Below are 20,214 nucleotides of genomic sequence, written 5' to 3'. Positions count from 1 at the left end.
AGGTTATGCCTGAGGGAAGACCACATTTACCATAAGGACAAGCGCATTGCGTCGTTTATTTAGCTCCCGCTAGCGAGTGAAATCCAGATCCTTGACTGTTCTTTTATCCGGGTAGCTTCCCTTTTTCTTTTTTCTTTTTTGACTCCTCAGACAAAACTTTTCAGGTGTTTTGCAGCTTCTGCCGGGGAAGCAGTAAATGTGCGTCGACATTCAAATTGACTTTCGTCTTTGTAACAAAAGGGGAAAAGGGGAAGTGACGTATTCCATATAGCAGTCAGCACATTTAGTTTTTTATGTGGGAGTGTCCCTACCATCCTCCTAAAAGTGCTTAGTGCCAGTAAAAATGATACAGACCCCCTCAGGCCGTTTGGTGAATTTGCTGACGTGAGGATTCAGAAGCTGCACGTGAGCTAGCGTTAGCCGGTGCCTTTTCGCATCGGCGTATGTTGACAATTTTGTTATATTTGAGGATCGACTTTCATATTTTGCAAATGGCCGTGCCACCGCTGTCATTTGCAGGCACCACAGTTAGTTTGCTGCTTGGACCCGCCACCTGTGGATTTCAGCGAGTTTTGTTACAGGGCAACTCGAGGCAAAAACTAAAAGTAAGGCAAAAATATGTTCTATGTGAACCCACTAATGTAAACATATTATTCAGATCAATTAACTCAATCACTGCCATTGACAAGCGTACTTGTAAATTACGTTTTTTTTTCAGCAGGTGAGTGTCTGATTTTGCTCCAGCGCAAATTTCAAACTTGGAAACAACTTGCCTCACGCACAACCACCAGTAGATGGCACCGATGCCCCGTTTTAGAGATGAGATCAAGTTCAAATCAGATCCCGACCAGATCCAGATCAGTTCCCATTTAATGCCAAAGCATGCGATTGGCAAATAATCCACGTGAGCTGCAACCGCCACAGCCAAGTGGTCAAGTCGACATCTCGCACATTCGCTCCGACAACTAGAATACGTCTGCAATTTAAAGCACTAACATTAGATTGAAAGCCAAATTTGAAAGCCTAACCCTGGCTTGAAACCCTCATTTTACGCGGAACCCTATCCTTAACCCTTGTTTGACGAAACCCGTTGACCGTTTCTTTATCTATATGTGACCGGGCCACCTCTTCCCTAAAGTCAAGTGAAAAATATTCTCGCTCAGCCGCCAGCCAAATGAGGACGAGCGCTGTAGAAAATGGATGGATGAAAAACATATACAGTCGGCGGCAGTAGGCGATGCGATGTGTGTAATGTAGTTGGTATGGAAGCAGCTCAAGTGTGGGAGTCATCGGCCTCGGACGAAAATGTCGACGTGGCTTTGTTAATAAAAATCTGCCGCGTAATTAATATGACAGACGCATGACAGAATGGCGCCGACCGGCTCGCTGTTCGATTCTGACAAGCGAGCTCTTAACGAACACATTTCCATTCACGCAAGTGCGATATTCGTTCACGTCTCCTTCTTTAACTTCCTTTGATGACTTGAGCAAATGTCGCTTCTGCAGACATTTTATAGACGCCACCTGACTTGCTCGTTAGCATTAGCACGTCACGTGACTCATCGGAAAATCTCCTTTCCAGCAGCATCACAACAAATGCTGTTTTTTTCTTGTGTGTGTTCCTGTTTAAAAAAAAAAAGTACTCCCCCCGGGGTGCTCTTGCCCAGGTGGTCCCCGATCTCGACTGCCGAGACCCCTGCGGACCTCCACCCAGCAGAACAGCGTAGCCAATGTGTAACAGTAATGGAGAGTAGCGGCTTGCAGGTCCGCCTTAATGTCTCCAGCACATGTGAGTTTGGATCTCAGCCCTCTCATTATCGTCACTGGACACGCTGCTGTGTGTGTGTGTGTCACGTGCATGTGTGTGTGTGTGTGTGCCAGGGAGACATCAATGTTTGCCAGTGTAACAAACCTTTGAGTACTTCAGTGATCTCATCTCTTCGTTTGTGTGTGCGTGTGTGTGTGTGTTTGTGTGTGTGTGTTTGTTTACATGCACACCACATGAACACGCGTCTGCATGGCTGAGTGATGTTTCCTTTTTTATTCATTTTTTTTCTCACGCTGTAAATGTTTCGTTTCTTCCTCGTTTGCATTACAGATGTTGCGTCTCTGTCCTGTGTGTGTTGTGTACGTGCGTGCGTGTGCGGTAAACAGGGCGCTTTGCTGTGTGCAAGGAGGAATTTCCCCCAGCAGTCGCCATCAGTAATAGTGGCTGTAATGAGCTGCAGCTGTCAGCATGTTTCCGCACACACACACACATGAACATAAAACACACGCAAACACATAAAACACACACTCACACACATCCAAGTACGTCGGCGAAGGAGGAAGTAGTGAGTCACTCAGCGGCGCGCCGTCACACTTTGCGCTGTGAAAACACCGAACGACTCGTCACACTGGCATCAGCAAGGGAAGATTTGTTGTTTTAATATGACAAACTAATAAGAGCAGTTTGTTCTTTTTTGTGTTTTTTGTTTTTTTGCGGGGTCTCACATTGATGAGCATTTTGAATTATAACTATTCAGATGGTTGGGCTTAACCGTAAGATGCTGTGATATTCTGATGAATATTGTATGTGTGGAATAAAAATTAAAAAGATGAACCCTTTTATTTTCAGCCATCTCAGGTTTGCCATTTTGGCCTCCTAGCGCCCTCTGCTGCCAACTAAAATTGACGTCAAACTGCCCTCGGGCTCGCATTGCCAACGTGGCAACGTCTCGGTTTGGTCTCGTGATGTTCCGAGTGGCAACAGTAATCCTCCTGTAAGTGTTTATAGCGCCACCTGCTGCCTTGGCATGCACTTGTCAGCCCTCAAATTTGTTTTCATGTGGAAAAAATATCTATTTTTCGAAAGCACTATTTGGGTGCTGTGAGTTTTTTTCGGGTAGGGAAAAATTGTGAGGACGCCGGCTGTATGTCAAATCGTCGTCTTGATGCGTTTTGATCCTTCAAAGTTCTGCTTTACTGCGGTTCTCCAAAATGCTGCCTAACGCCACAATTAGAGTGTCTTGTTGTTTTTAAACGCAAGTAAAAGGCGGCCATTATTTGACATTTTCACTGACAGCAGACAACTTTTTTGTTGAGAGATACAAAAAAATCTTGAGAAAACCCAGACTATCTCAAAGGATGTCAAACTTTTGTTAGTGCCTGGGTGAGCACCCACCTTTGAACAAATGAAGCTGAGCGATGTTCATTTTTCTTTTTATTAGACTTACAGTCAGTGACATACATTTATAAGGCCAGTTGTATCACGTTTAACTTTCTATAACAACAGAAATGTACAGCCAAACCTCCAAGGTGGAGTGCAAGTTTAAAGTGCGTTCCCATCGGAAATAAAATGTACACATTTTTAATTCACATTTTGACGTATCTGTCCTAACTTTATTGACAAATGTCTAATACTCATTACCACAATTATTATTTGCCGTACAAAATGTGTTAACCTCTGTTAGTATTATAAACAAAATGAGAAAGGTCAAGTGTTAACAGCCAAAACTTCCTCTTCTTCACTTAAAAGCCACTTTTGTGACTGCTACAATCTTATGGAATTACTTTAGCTAAAAAAACAAAGGAAAAAATCATCCTTTCATGCTCCCCAAACTGTGCTTTTGTTTGCTTTACTAGCAACTAACATCTTATCATGACATTTGTGCGTAACCTTAAAATGGTAACTTTCATTCAGAATCCGTCGAATAAAGACACTGGGAGATTTCCTCATCATTTTTCTTTTGAGTTTGAGTATCTGCTGATAGCGATTCCTGATCCAATATCCTGGCAATGACATAAGAAGACAACAAAAAGTCTTAATTCACTCAAAACACTCAACACAAGCCGTCGTTGCTCGATTTCTGCTTGGCAGCGTCCAGATTCTGCGAGCATCCTGATTGGCTGCCGTTCCGTTTACATTGTAAATATTGGACAGGTTTAGCATTTACGGTTGTTAGCCCCCAAATTCGGCATAATTATTAGAATAAGTTGTCAGTCTAAACTTCTCTTTTTTTTCCTAGCCGATCGGGGAGGCAACATCAACTCATTTACTCGCAGCCATTTTCACTGAAGCAAGCCCCTTCGCTCCTTGCAGTTTGACTGGATTTTGACTGATTTTGCAAGGCCCACAGAATATTGTGTTCTCTGGCTCTAAAAACATGGAACCTACCAAAAGAAAGATTAGAGTCTCTTCTTTCATGAGGAAAAAAAAGTATCTTTCTATCTGTTTCCGTTTCAGCAATTAGCATTAAAATATAGCTAAGTTTAATCATTAGTCACTTCTCTTATACTCTGCTGCCACCTGCTGGCCATTTTTTGTAATAACTGCCACTGCTTTGAGCGACTGCTTCAGGCCAGAAGCTGTGTCAAAGCCTTCTGTATGCTCTAGCATTAAAAAACAAAACCATGGCAATATTTAAAATAGAATGTTTTTATATGTTTTTTTTTGGAGCAAATTTGAAAATTGGGAAAATGATAAATAACATATCCCACACCACAGGATAATTATTCATCATCATCATCACTCATCATCATCTTTTATCACATCCGACATGACATTTATGACGTCTAACAATCAAGCCTTTGCTCATTTGGATCAGTAAGGAAAAAAATACTCAAATTTACTTTAATTTAATTGTAGTATGCATACCAACCAGATTTAACATCATAAATATTGAACAAGTTTCTAACGGTTTTCCGAACACATTGAGGAGAAAAATTCACACACCGCAGGATTATCACTTAGGATCATTTTTAGTGATATTTGATTATCATGCCTTTACGGACTTTCAGAAGAGAATGAAAATGCTCAAATTTGAGGCGGCTGTGTGTAACCAGCTTTAGAATTCAAAACAAACTAATGATGCTCGCGATTTCCTTCGTGCGGATTTGCTTCTTCCTATTGCTCCACTAATAACGCCGCTCATAAATGCGAGACCTCGCGGCGGCCCGCCCAGCTGAGGCGCCATTTTCGGGTCAAGACCGCCGCTGACCTCTGCCAATTGTTATCTGCCTTCACTCTAACTTTGTAGATCGCACTTTAATTTTGAGGCGCTGTGCACGGGACAGTGATGAATCGGCTGCATCAAGGAGGGCTTAAATTACCCCCGCTCCCTGGTGGCTACGCTGACCGCAACAACACTGTGTGTGCGCTGACCTAGTAATAGCAGACGGAGAAAGAAACGGGGCTGGTCAGCACTTGCCCTCCCGACCCCGCCTGCGCCGCAGCCCGACCCGGCAGGAGGCGCTGAGGACGCGGCATCAGTTTTGTCTTCTTGGGACTGTTCCCTCCTTGTTTTATGGAAGAGGATTAGGGCCAGTGAAGAGAAGGGGAAAAAAAAAAGTGTGAATTCTGAGATTAAAGTCAGAATTCTCACTTTAAAGTCAGAATTCTGAGAATAAAGTGAGAATCCTGTCAACTTTTTTTTCTCTCTCTCTCTCTACACTGGCCCTTACATATTGTTTGCTCCTTTTACACCCCCCCCCCCCCTTATACATAATACAGTAAAACCCTGTTTTAATAGGGCCATGCATTCCAGATCTTCTCACTATATGAAAAAAAAATGTTAACAATCAGGAGTTTTACCCTGACTTCAAATATTCAATGCAATTATATTTCAAAAGTTCAATACAACTGAATTGTAGTTAGGCAGTGATTTTTTTTCTTCAGGTACCACTAGAGGGAGCTGGCGTAGCACACTTTGAGAGCAGCCAAGCATGCAGTTTGTTGGCTCGTTTCATACGATTCACATGCATTTTTTAATTTATTTTTTTACAGCTATCGCAACACACTGTAAAAAGGTTCAAGACATGCTGGGAGTCCGTCAATGTTTTTATAGTCGTCATTATTTTGCTGTCACTTTTCAGTTGCGCGTTTGTCAGGCTTCCCCAGTCCTGGTCCTCAAAGTCCTGCAGGTTTGAAATGTTTCTGTCCTCCAACACACCTGATTCTAAATATGACTATCGTTATCTGCCTTCTGCAGAGCTTGCTGATGATATGAATCAGGTGTGTTGGAGGACAGAAGCATTAAAAATGTGCAGGACTGCAGCCCTCGAGGACCAGAACTGGGGAAGCCTTTTAAGGTGGTGCAAAAGCTTGACGTGTTTTTCACCAAAAACTCTTTTTTTTTTTTTTTTTCTGCTCTTTGGTAAGAAACTGGTGCTTTTAGTGAAAGCAACTTATGCTTTACTGCTAGAGAGCAGGAAGAAGTGGAAGCAAACTTTTTTTCTGGTAAAAGAAGAGAGTCGAGTCTTTCTTTTGCAATTTTTTTTTTGTGTGAAATTTGATGCAAATCAAAGATGTGAAAAAGTTCTGTAAGCAAAATGCCACAAGTGGGGGAGATTTTTATTTTTTTCTTAATGTTACTCTCATTTTTGGAAAAATAAGTGTAATTTTTTTGCACATAATGTGTAGAAAAACATTTTCTCCCCTTAACAATCGAAATAATTGAATTCCTCTCCATCTATTGTTGACCCACTTTACACACTCGCACGTCCGCGCATGTTTTGAGCAGATACGCGCCACAAGAGCAGGATTACATTGAAGACATTTAACGTGAATTGAAGTATTTATTTCAGCCCCTTCTGGAGCAAAAGCTCTATCCATGGGGTCACCCCCTCCCTCAACCCCCACCCACTCTTCCTCCTTCCCCCTCCCGGGTTCCAGGCTCCTCTTCGGACCCCGCATCGGCGCCTCCACGCGCTCATCTCGGCGCAGGATTGCAACGTCAACCGCCAATCTGCAGTTTCTCGCATTTCACTTTCCGAGACTCAACTTCAACATGTAACACCACCACCGTGTGAGATTAGACAAATTAAAACATAAAACAGCCAAAAATTGACACACACGTGCACGCACACTTTGAAAGAGTCGGACCCCGTGCGTAAAACAGTTTAAATGTGGATCATTGTTGCCAATTCAAATTATCCGTGGAATAAATGTGATCTCAAATAGAAGACAACCACACTAGTTTTGGCTCCTTGCATATTTTTTTTATGTTTGTAAAGCAAAACGTTTCACACACACACAAGATGTAAAGTTTTCTTGGTAAATGTTAAGTTGATCAATTGAAGGCCAAATAAGATTTTGTGTTGTGTGTGTGGAATTTGTTTAGTGCGAATAGTGAGATTGTGTCACTAAAAACACATATTACAGGTTATTAAATGACATTAAATTAACCTTAAAGTCAATACAATCTGCTTTGTCTTGGAAAAAAAAAAAGTTCGATTATTAATATGGAGGGGGAAATCACGGCGAAAGCCAAGTTGCATTTACATTATGATGGACGTATACAGCATCAAGGCACTGTACTCTATGACCTAAAACAAAAAAGTATAACAATATGGTCCCTTTTTTACTGAATAATTTCAGAGCTTCTGCAGTACATCAAAGTTGATTTCAAAGTGTTAATATAGCCTATAAAACTTTACAAACAACACAGTTAATGCTTTTATTTCTACAATCTGCAGTAAGTAAGAAGAACACTTCCATCTATTTTATTTCTACACTGATGGCATGCAGAAAGTTAAGTAATTTAATTATTTGGACAACTTGAGTAAACATAATTAGCAATTTATGGATTACAAAATTAAATCTTCATCTGAAATGAAACCTAAAATTGCACTTTTTATGCACGTATTTTTATGTAGCCTTCTTTGCAAAATATTTGAATGCAAGTGGGAACCAAATTACACTCATATGTCCTGTAATACTATAAATTAAATCGTGTTAACATTTTCATTTTACAACAAATCTTGAATTTACCTGCAAGTGGCCCGTGTGGTTTGTTATTCCCGTTTAAAAAGTAAAATTAAAAAATAAAAACGTGTCCATTTGGATTGATTGGCGAGTATTTTCCCGGTGCGCGTGCACGTTGCCACTCTCTCTCTGGCCGAACAAGCCAACGTGCACGCGGACGTGTCAGTCACACTGCAGCAAACCGAAAGCATTTGTGTGCGAGTGTGACGTGGGATTCTGCGAGGTGGGAGGGGGCATCGTACTACCCTGCGCGCGCGCGCGCGCGTGTGTGTGTGCGTCCGCGTGCACGCGTGTGTGTGCGTGAGAGAGACACCGATGATGGATGCGCCAATGGAGAGACGGACAGATGCTTGGGCGGATCTAACGGCGCGCACTGCTGCAGACGCGCGCACACTCGCGGCGAGATCTGCGGGGAAAACATCGTCCTGCACGGGCCGCCACTCGCAGCTGCCAGCCCCCGCGAAGCGACCACCCCGTCCGCGTACTTTCTCCGGGAACGTCATTCGACTCCCGCCGCACATCTGGGACAAAGAAGAAGAAGAAGCAAAAGGACTCACCCGCCCTCTCCGTCGCCTTTACGGGATTATACTTCCATGCACGCTCAACTTTTCCTGGCTGCCAAAAGTGGGAATATTGAGGAAAGAGAGAACCCCCCCAAACAACTTTTTATTCCTCGCGTGGCTCATTTAAATATCACCCCCTCCCCTCAAAAAAGAAGAAAAAGAATTGCCATAAAAGAAAAGTGCCACCTCCTCTTTTTTCCTCCCTCCTTCCTTTCAAGCAGGGAGACCCAATCAAGCGCAAATCTCATCGATTCATAAGAACTAAAAAAAAAAAAAAAAAAAAGAGAGACAGAGAGGGAATCGCGTGCACGTGCGTGGGGAAAACATTGATGGACCCCCTGTTCCTCACATAACCTCCTTCATCCTTATAATCATCTGGATTTTTTTTTAAGGGGGTGTACAATTATTTTTTTTTTGCTTCGAACACCTGGAGCTATACGCACACGTGCGCGCGCACGCTCCTCGTGGGGGCTCCATTCCAGTTCACGTAAGTGCGCGTGCGCGTGGTGTGTGTTGTGATAAACGTTGGGGTTGGGGGGTGAGTGACAGGGGGAAAGGGGGGGGGGGTAGACAGTGCCGCGTTACGTGCCGCCCATCATCAGCCTCGTAGAGGTTCAAGTGTCGAGGAGGCTCCACGCGCCCCGTCCGCCCCCCTTTTTCCTCCCCGTTTTCTCTTAATTTCTCCCCTTTTTGCGCACTTTTGACTGACGCTCGTCGTTTGATTGTGTCCCTTCAAGCGCGCCTGTTGCAGGAGATCACGGACGGACGGACGCACGCACGCGCGCACGCACGCACACCGGGGAAGCGTTTAACCTCCACTACCCCCCGGCACCGAAGCGGCGACACGCAGCTAAGCCGAGCCGAGCGAGAGCGCAGCCAGCCCGCGGAAGCAAAGAGAGGAAGGGACGCCGCCACCGCCGGTTCTCCTCGACCTCCTCCTTTTTGCCATTTTTTTTTAAATTTTTTTTTTGAATTGTCGACCCGCACACGCTCCATCGATGCGGGAGTCCTAAGCGAGCGAGCAGCGACCAAGTGGGGAAAGTGTTACCCGCGGGAAGCCTCGCCTCAGCGGGGCCGCAGAGGAAGCGCCTTCCCCGGGGCCAGACACGCCGACATGCCGCGGAGGAAGCAGCAAGCGCCGCGGCGCGCCTCAGGTACGCGCGCACCAGCTCGCTGGCTCTCTTGCACGCCCGTTTGTGCGTGTGCATGTGTCACCTCCTTACTCTCATGTACTTACTTTTCAGGGATATATTTGGGAAAACGCGAGATTATACTCATGTCTGCTTTGACTTCTCTTTGTACACCAGAATGAGGTCTTATTTAGCGGCATATTTGAGCTGATAATAAAAAAAGAGGGGAAATGCTTTATCCATACTTTAGTGATCGTGATGTTGCAGCTTTTCTCACCATCGTGTTACTTTCTGGCAACTTTCTACTAAATTATAGCCTTAAAAATGTCTTAAAACAGTTCACTTTGTGGATGCTTTCCACAGATGTTAACATTTTAGTTTTTTTAATCCACATTGATTAGTCAACTCTGGTTGTGTTTTTAAGCTTTAGCATCTCTGTCCGACAACTTTGCACTAAATTAAAGCCAAAATATAGTAGAACAGACCGGTTATGTGTACAAAAATGGATCTTATTGGTTCAACTTCCTCACATCAGATGTAATTGACTTCTCCAGAAATTCTTTATTCGTAGTAAAATCACATTTTACAGCTGAAAAAGGATCCAAAATAATAAAAGTGGGTCGTTTCTCTTCATTTTGTCATTTTCGACTAAATTAAAGCCCCATATTGTTTTTGAAGTGAGGAAAACGTTGGTGTCTGCAGATGTAAAAATGGGTTCGTTGATACTAAAATGTGTTCATCTTTTTGGAATGTTTGTGTACGGTGTCACTTTCTGACAACTTGGACTAAATTGAAGCCACGTATTGCCTTCAAAATTGTCTTTTAGTTGCGAACGATGTGGTGTAAAGTCGTGAAAATGATCCAAATGTGTTCATTCGTTCTAAAGTGGATACGTTTTTGAAACATCTTCGTTTACTGTCACTTTCTTTCAACTTTGAACTCCATTAAAGCCACAAATAGCATTTAAAATACAGTAAACAAGTCCATTTGGCGAATGTTGTCTGCCGATGTCAAAATGCTAAAAACGGATTTGAAAGAAAGAATTCAGGCAGCTTAGCTTCACTTCTCTGCACTCGGTGTGAATGTGAACGGTCTTCTATACGTGCTCTGTGATTGACTGGCGACCAATCCAGACCAGGGTGGAGTCTGCCTTTCCGCTTCAGCTCCTCGAGTCGCGACTCGCAAGCACATCAGCCTTTTACAACATGGACACGCGCGCCCTAAATGAAAGCCACACATCGCCATCACAATACGCTCCAACAGGCCAATTTGTCAATGTAGATGTTCCAAATTAGTTCATCAGCGCCAAATGCGGCGGGGTTTTGCTCTCTTTTTGATGTCTTAAGCGCAACTTGGGACCAAATTAAAAAAAAGAAGGACGCATAGCTTTTAGTTTGTGAATGTTCTTGTCAGCAGCCGTAAAGGTGAATTTGCCCAAAAAATGATGCGATGTGGTCACATTTTTGGAGCATTTCAGTTCATAGACAAGAAAACCACATATGGTGCAAAAAAGGGAGAAAAATTTACTCTAGTTTTTGAATGTTGTTGCCCGCAGATACAAAAAAAAAAGAAATGTGGTCGCGTTCACGTCTTTTTTTGGGGTGTTTATGTTCAAAGTTAAGTGAAGTCAGGCACTTTTGACAAATTTGGACAAAAGTGAAGCCACCTATTGCTCTAAAAATATTGTGAAATAGTCGAATGAAACGTGTGTACGCACACACACACACGCATGAAATGCATGTCATGTGATTTAGTGTAATGTGGTAAGCATATCCTGATTGACGATTCCGTTTCTGTCATGTAGAATTCCCTTTCCTCCTCTTTATGGGCAAAATCCAGTTTCTCCCCTAAAGCTGACATCACAGAGATCTTTAACTTTCCCATTGATTGGTCATCCTTGGCCTGTGCACGTCTCGCCCGCGCTCGTAAAACACGCATTACTGCTCAAAGACTAATTATCGTAAAGCTTCAAGGAATAACAACGAAGCAAGAAGAAACACGGCGCGGGCGACGCTGACTGACCGCCATGGCTGAAGTTGTACTTTTTTTACATGGCGTTCCCCGTCCACTCCGTGAACTGCGTCATCCTTGCTCACAATAGCGACACACGTTTTCTACGACTGTGTTGATCCCGTGCATGTAGATCGAAACTCTGTTTTGGGTGCGAGGTGCCTCAATTTGTCCAGCTTCTCACCTGACGCCGTTCTTCTCCTCCATCATTGATGCGGCAAACCAAGATTCACCGCCTTATCTTTATCTTCTACTAGCAATGTGAACTAGTGGCCGCCATCTTTGTAGAATTGTCTCACAAACATGGAATGAGCACTTAAAATGCCTCTAAAGTCGTCCTTAAAACAAGTCAATTCACGAAAAAACAATTGCGTGCTAAAGTCCAACCTCTTCTACTGTGTCAGCGTTTTGAAACATCATGCTAATGTTGACCCGTTGACGTCTTGTCATTTTGGCCTGTTTGAGCGATTGGGGGATATTTTTAACTGAAACTCGTCAGCCAATTGGACAAGGTCGTTCTCTGAGTAGAAGACAGAGTGAAAGGATAGAGGAGAATATTGAGAAATAATAACGTTTTAGTCTAATTTGAACCGGAATCAACATTTTGACAGTTTGCCATTTTTGGGAAAGTTGTGCTGATCTCAAATCCAAAGCGATGTAATAAATTGCTGCCATCTAAAGGGATCTTTTAGTCATTACCGTACTTTGCAAAACTGAATTTGACAGACGAGATAGGCGGCATCGTCTTCTTAGCTTACCCGTTGAAAAAAAACATACCGGACGAATATAAACGTCGGTGGCAGTAAATGGTTGGATTGCAGTTAACAAATGTAAACATCCACAGTAGTAAATAAAGTTATGTGCAGTTCATGCTCACTAACGACTCCTTATCAAGCTTGTTAGCTTCTCTTATCTCGTTCATTAGCATCTTTACGTTTGTTTGTTTGTTTCATTTTATGTATAATTTTGCCCAGATTTCCTTTTGCTAGTATGTTTTTCGTCCCTTTTTTTGTAGTAAGAACTGGAACTCTTGCCTTGTTTTTTTGCGCCCTTCTCGCTCTTTATCATCCCAATATTGTAGTTGGCATGTTTTACATTTTCATAGTGATGTTCCCAAAAGGATTTTCTCCGCTAGCATCTCTTTCGTTTCACTTGCAGTCAGTCAAACCTGGATCTCACTCGCTAGCTTTTGTTTTTGAGATTTACAGTGTGCTCACATCTTGCTTGTTAGCATGCTATCAACAATGTAACCCTCTATGTAAGTATGTTAGCATGTATGTTATTTTTTTATTTTCAAGTGTTTTCAGATGGTTTGGCTAGCTAACTTGACGTCTCATTTTCTTACTTGGAAGATCAAGTTGCCCCTTGTTAGCGTCACTTTTTTCCCCCTTGTCATATTACTTCACTCTTGTGTATTTTCATTTCATTTCTGTACTTTAATGTACTATTTTCATCGCAAGCGTCTGTTTTCCTCAGTCAGATCTGAAGCTCGCACACAAACGTCTTTTGTTTTAAAGATTTGTGATTTACAGTAAGTAGATCTTGCTGACTAGCATCAAATTTTCCACACCTGAAGCATTTGATTATTTCTAGCATGTCTTTTCGTCATACATGTTAGGATCTGGACATTGCTGGTTAGCATCTTTCCCCCAACTTGCATTCTTATCTTGCTCGTTAGCATCCAGAATCAAGGTCAGCTCACTTTCGTCAGGATTATTATCTCTATTTTTTTTTTCCAAAGCCAGAAGTTCCAGGGCGAGGACATCATCTTTGATACTGTCGCTCGTTAGCATCTTTGTAGCATATCTGTCACTATTATCTTTTTTTCCTCCCTTATTTTTGTACCCAGCTCATTAGCGTCTGAAGTTTTTTTTGGTTTTTAATTGCAGGTGCAATTTCACAATTACATACAGTGACATCATACACACGCACACACACACACACGCACACACACGCACACGCATGCATTGCAATACACCTTAGTTTGTTGACAAGACATTGGTCGCTGTTTTTTTTTTTTAAATCTGCTTTTCCTATTCCACCACACAGTGGTCATTATAGTTTACATTCATTCTCAAACACACACACATACACGTATCACAACACACATTCTTTTATTTATATTTTTTACAAAGTCATCACTCACTTTCTCTTAAACGGGTTGCTCATTTTTTTAAACAGCTTCTTGTGTATTTTTTTCATTTCACTACACTGTGGTCATTGCCTTTTTCTAGAATCTATATTTTCTTTAATTTAATATTATGCCAATCATTTTTTTTTCTGGCTTCTCTGCATTACAGTTAATTAAAAATAATTAATGCATGAATTGTAATATTTCACTTGAGGCCCACTCGCCCCCTCCTCACCTACTCCCATCCATCTCGCCACGTGTATGTCTAATTTAAAAAAAAAAAAAAAAAAAACTTGCATACAAACTGTAGTCTCCAAAACACAGACATGCACACACACGGGCGCGCGCGCGCACGCACACACACACACACACACAATAACACACGTAATTACATATGTGCAGTGGTGCATGTACACATGGCATGCTGCAGTGACTTTACACTACACATAAACAAGCATGCAACACTTCACACACACGTACACAAAATGTGAGAGTGCTATAGTATTGAGTATTAGGCTAATCGCGAGGCGGAACACTGGCTTGCTCCGTCGGAGAGACTTTGTTTCATATTTGATTTAATTGTCTGCCCTCTGACAGCCACATTCATCAATGGCCCTAATGGTCAATCACGCACACACGCACACACATGCACACGCGCACATAGAGCCCAGGGCCTTGCTTGATGGCAGTGTTTTAGGGCTAATGGACACGGCAGACGGATGGACGGATCATGATTCTATGGACAATGGACATTTGAAGAAGATCAGTTGGAAATTTGGAGAAATAGAAGCAAGAAAATTGGAGGAAATGTGATTTTTTTTTTAATCCAACTTATCTAATTTTGCTTAGACATTCAACAGTCAAATCATAGACTGGCTAACAGTTAGCCATTAACAACCGCTAATGGCTTCACTATACACTCTCATTGCTGACGCTCACGTCACTCACCAGGTTCTCTGCTTCTTTTCTTCCACACACCTTCAAAGTCACAGATACTACAGTGTACTGTAGAACATGGTATTATTGTTGTCCACTAGGCAACCTCAAGTGGACAAAAATACCCGTCCCTTGCATTCACTTTACTGTGCTTAATAATGCAAAATATTTTTGTTCTTACTCAAAACAACAACAACTGATAACTCGATTCCCAAAACTATTTGATACTGTATCTTCAGCCATATTCTGAACCTAACTAGCTCATCTAATATGGGACGGACCGAGATTTCCTTGTCGTGATGTAAGAACACGATAGTTTGAAATGGATCTTTTGAGGAAAAACGGACCAAATGTGACTTTTTTGAAAAGCACATCTTCGTCCAGTTCATTCTAAAAACTAAAAGTGTTTCAGAGGTTCTGTAAAGCCCCCCCAGGTACCCAAGAGCAGCAGTGTACATCGATCGGTTTCTTTTGTGTTTGATTATTGGCTCTTTAGAAAGGTGATCATTTTTACGTAATTTTGGAGTCCTTCAAAGCTGACCACAGACGAGCAAAAATCATTTGCTTCTCATTTGGTACTGGCCAATGGTTGGTTCTTTCAAGTATCACTAAGAATGGGTGCTAAAAGCAGTTCCCTTATGCATACAAGACAAAGAACTGCATTTAGGTACTACGTAGAACTTATTTATTTTTTAGACTGTATCAGTAAAAAGAGTCTTTGTTTTGTTAGTCAGAGACACAAACTCCATCCATCCGTCTGTCCAAGACTTCCCGTCTTGCAGCTGGCAGTTCTGAAAAAACTTTGTCAGGAAGTGTAGAGCGACGACAGATTGATTGCGGCGTGCGAGAGTTAGGTCAGAACGACGAGGTGATTGTCCTTGATTGCAGATTCGAACGCTCTCGTGTACGATCAGTCAACCATCACGCAGCTTAAACGGAGATGGGCTGGAAAATCAGGTTAAAGGTTGGCGGAAAACTCCTCCACCGGCCCCTTTGTCGCTGTGATGCGGCACATCCTAGCAAACCTATACGCCTTTTTAGTAATGGATACGGAATAAGGGAGTTGAAATTGGGTCGTAGGTGTACAAAAAATAGAAGAGTCTGGTGGCTAGATTGAAGTATTTCGTTGTACAAGAGGATTTTCAAGAGGACCAGACACCTCTTGAACATATCTGATTGAAGCTACCAGGACCTCGGAACATTTAGTAGAACCAGGCACTTCTGACATTATAAATATTGAACACGTTTCCATTTGTCAGCGCCTGACTGTTTTCTAAACGGATCTGTGAGTTAAAATGACTGTGAACGCATCCCATAGCTCAGGATCATCACTTAGTGTGTAACCTTTAGAGGTGTCTGATCTCGACTGTTTTACGAGCAGATCAGGGAAGAAATAAACCTGATTTAACGTAGCCCACATCAGAAGATAACCTCAGGATCATCTCTCAGACATCTGATAATTTGCTGACCTTAATCGGAAGGTTTAAATCCGTGAAAAAAAAACTTTTATGAGCTCCATGAACTTTTCATTGGCCGCCTCCTGATTTTTGGGAACTGAACAATTGTCTAAATTTTGTTCTTGGGTTGTTTTATTGGGATGAAAGAAGAACCAGAAAGGAGGTTGTACTTTTGAGAAGTCCGGGAACCTTTACGGTTGGGTCGTTCGAGGGGTTCGGGAACCTTTGCAATGAACATATCTGATAGGAGCTATCAGGAATTAGGTACCCAAGAGGAACTTTAGGTGGTAGTGCGCTGGTTTGGACCTCTGCAGCTATCCCTTCTATTCTTGGAATTTTTTTGGGCCAACACCATCAAGAGTGGTTGCGAGCACTAGCCTTATTAGCGTGAGGCTAATTAGCAACTAAGAGATCTGCAACGGTTAAATGATCAGTGATGACAAGTTAGCATGTTGTCACATTTGCTAATTAGCTAGTCTGATTTGTCATCTGCAGGATCCTGCACCGTCCTCGCTTCCTACCTTAGATGTCAACGGTGACATCGCTTAGTAGTCGTCACATCTTTTTCTGGAAGCTTCTGTGTCCATGTTCATACAGTCAGCCAGAGGTGTCAAATCCAGGTCCAGAAAGTCAAAACCCTGCTACAGTTTGGCTTTAGCCACAGAAGAACTGTTGTTTACGCTGTGGTGTGCGATGTGTCAGGTAGGGATCTTTCCTCTCTGATGTGCTTGAAAACCGGTCAGATCCCACTCTTTTTACGACTACGTCTGGACCTGGCACCCCCTGGTGGTTTGCAATGTGACATAGTCGAGACCAGAGGTGGAAAATCCAAGACCAAAAAGCTTTAGCCACTCAACCGCTCGTTTACTTGCCGGTTGAGTGAAAGCACTTGTGGCTAAAGCCAAACTGTGGCAGGATTTTTACTTTCTGGATCTGGATTAGACACCTCAGTCGACAGCAATTTTTCATGCCGACATCGTCAGTAGAGTTCGTCAGGAGTGTGTCACAGCGACATGGCCAGTAGAGTTAGAAAGGAATAGAGCCAGTCTTTAGTCACACTTTGTCAGTTAGTCAGATGTGTGTCATACTGACGTGATCAGAAGGATTAAAAACAAAGTGTTACATGTACAATATCATGGCCTTGAATAAATGCTATTTTGTTGCCTTTTCAATCATAATATATTTGCAGTTTATCGCAAAGAAAAAAAGTGAGTAGATGAGTGGCGATTGGCAAAATCGGCGAGGTTTCACTACAACAGATCTTTTTCTGTCCTAACACGAGATGGATGGTCGTGGAAAAGCAGCTGATTTCTGTGATTTGTGTGTGCGTGTATACACGTGTGTGCTTGTGTGTTTGTGTGTTTGTGCGCGCGCACGTGTGCTAAAGCGCAGCAGCGAGAGATTAATCACGCTGCATGCGCGTTAGCATTGCAACTCCTATCAGAGTAGAGATGCAGTGGCCCATTTAAACACACACACACGCACACACACACGCACACACATTGTTTGTCTTTAAATAGTGCCTTGTAGAAGTACATTAAGGCCTCCCCTTTCTCCTTTCTGCAAATGCGGTGTTTAATTTGCGCCCGGCGTCCACGTCTGCCGCCGCTAATGAAACACGCAAACATAATGAAGCTAATTAACCTTGTTTAAAGCAGGTTGGGATAATTATTGTCTTAATTAACAGAGTGAAAATGCCTTGAAAAGCACCACCTATTTTTTTCCTTCTTTTTAACTAGCACCCGTGCTGCTTCTGCCTGCAATTAGCTGTGATGTCATTAAAAGGCACGCTTGTGTCATTTCCTGATGATGATGATGACAGCCGATCCAAGTGGCTGCATTTCTTATGGATATTATTTCAGCAACTTAATGAACCTTTTGAGGATTATATTGTTCTCAAAGTCTTGCACATGCTGGATTTTTGTTTCGGACCTTAATGGAGGTAGTGGTACCGGTACTTTTGAGAAGTCCAGGAACCTTTGGGGTGGTGTCGACGTTGCTGAATATATTTGATTGGAAGCTTTCAGTTCCCGGAAGTAAAATAACTATCAAGAAATATGCACAGGAAGGTTTTTAGTTTTGGGCCTAAACAAAAGCCGCTCGAGGTCCGAGAAACTTTCTGGTAGGCAATTTTCCATAAATGTACTTCTGGGTTAATTTAGCTGGGGCTTAAAAAAGAACTCTGCTTTCGAGGTAGTACTTTCTAGAGGTTCAGGAACCTTTGGCGTAGGGCCTCAACACTGAAAGTATTGGATTGGATGCTTTTAATTAGGGATGTTTGGCACCACTTTTTTTTCTTGAGTACTGACTGATACCGATGCAGAGAACTGATGCAACAAATACTTTTGATGCATCAAATTTCAATAAACACAATGACGGGTACAGTAATAGTGAACAAAGACCTTTCTTTAATGATGACGTACCCGATGAATTGCTGATGTATCAAACGGCTGCAGTGTAGCGCCAACTACTGGCGAGGAGGACTTGCTCATCCCTGGCATTAGCACAACAATGGTAACTTAAGCATGATGCTAGCTAGAAGTCCATTTGTAGCAGGTTTTATGCGGAAAATTTTAAGCTTACTATGAAATTCATCATAGGGGGGTTAACACAAAGAAAATGGCCCAATCATTGGTTGGTAACTGGAATAAGTCAAGGCACCGCCGAACAATCCGACAAGGTGACGAGGTAGGTTTGTTTTCGAATGGCGGGTGTCACGTACACGTCTCGTATCCCCCCCCTCGTCTTCTCCCGCCTTCTCGTTCTTCCTTCAGGATAAGTGGCTGACAGTTTCCAAGCGCGCTTCCCGCCCCCCCTCTGCGTGGAATCTTCCGTGGCGGCGCCCATTATGTTGACAGCTGTCAATTAGAGGCGCCTTGGTCTGCCTTCGTTACACGTTATTGCCGCCGCTTGATGCTGTCATTTGGTTTCCCGCTTTGGCCTCCGGCGCCGTCACCATCAGCGCCAACAGCCAACAGTCAATAGTTGACACATCAGCACTTATTCCTTAAATTGGCTCACGAGACCGCCGCCCGCCTCTCACGCTGCATCGCTTCTCCTCCCCCACACAGACGATTTGGCGAGAGCAGGCGCCGCTTCCAAATATGGTTGAATATTTTATTATTGTATATTATATTGGCCTAGACGCGCCACGTAAACAAGTCACAGTCAGGGCTATTTTTCAGTAGTCAGTTTTTATTTAATTTCGATTTTTGTTTTTTAAATTCAGTTAGTTTGAATTGATATTTAGAGCAGGTTTGTTTGTTTATAAAAAAAGCTTTTTAGTTTAATTAATTTTAGTATTAGTTTTAACTTTTTCCATATATATTGAGTTTGACCTGCCTTCTTCTGTATGGATGTATATCCATCCATCCATTTTGCTAACCGCTTGTCCTCACAAAGGGTCGCGGGGGGTTGCTGGATCCTATCCCAGCTGGCTTCGGGCAGTAGTCGGGGTGCACCCTCAACTGCTTGCCAAGGTTCTTAAAATGTCAGAGGTTCTTGAAAACGTATTCTTGAAATGTATTGCATTTGATTAAAGTGCTGTAAAAAGATCCTAAGGGAAGTATTTAAAATGTCTCAGGAAGTGTCAGTCAGTCAAAAGTGATTGTGGCCTTAAATCATCCTGAAAGGTCTTACAAGGTCAGGGTGGCATTAGAATGTCCTTCAAATTCTTACATTTGATCAGTGTCCTTAGAAATGTCCTCAGAAGTTCATGAAAATTCTTAAAAGGTCGTAATTGACAAAATGGAGGGTTAAAAAAAACTCATCTTTGAAAAAGTATAACAGAAACAAACACAATAGCTATTTTTTGTGTTGTCAAATATTAATATTAATAATGGAAATGCGCAAAAGCAAAACCTTCATAGTGTGCAAATATTGACTTGAGCATTTCCGCGTTCTTAATTGTCACTCAAGTGTAAAAACACAACCGTTAAGATCAACACAATGAGACGCTCAGTCTTAACTTGAGCGACGTAATGAGGCGCGTCCCTTTTTTTTTTAACATCCTTAATTGTAGTGTGTTTGTGTAGAATGAGTGTGTATGTATACGTTTGCATGCGCTCGTGTGTGTGTGTGTGTGTGCGTGATGAACGGCATGGAAGCGGGCGTAATCAGAGTTAGCCTGGGCTGACATCCTTCTCAAACTGACAGCAGCTTCCTCTTCTCTCTCTTGCACACGCGCACGCGCACGCACACACACACACACACACACACACACACACACACACGGCAAACCCTG

General features: G+C 42.6%; 1 protein-coding gene across 3 annotated transcripts in view; it reads left to right on the top strand.

The window, feature by feature from the left end:
• tshz3b (teashirt zinc finger homeobox 3b) overlaps positions 1–20,214 on the top strand; it is a 55,060-nt gene that overhangs the window by 9,214 nt on the left and 25,632 nt on the right. The window contains exons 1-2 of one of the 3 annotated variants that reach the window (XM_077564301.1): positions 8,031–8,794; positions 9,045–9,461. The exons of 1 other annotated variant lie outside the window; for it this stretch is intronic. In XM_077564301.1, coding sequence (XP_077420427.1) covers positions 9,422–9,461 — 40 coding nt within the window. In that variant the 5' untranslated portion in view covers positions 8,031–8,794; positions 9,045–9,421. Of the gene's footprint in view, positions 1–8,030; positions 8,795–9,044; positions 9,462–20,214 lie in introns of those variants that run through there. One more of the 3 variants, XM_077564300.1, reaches the window with a different exon arrangement.

Source organism: Vanacampus margaritifer, chromosome 4, assembly GCF_051991255.1.
Source record: "Vanacampus margaritifer isolate UIUO_Vmar chromosome 4, RoL_Vmar_1.0, whole genome shotgun sequence".
Classification (NCBI taxonomy): domain Eukaryota; kingdom Metazoa; phylum Chordata; class Actinopteri; order Syngnathiformes; family Syngnathidae; genus Vanacampus; species Vanacampus margaritifer.
The sequence above is the reverse complement of the archived record's forward strand: the minus strand, read 5'-3'. Positions and strand labels throughout refer to the sequence as shown.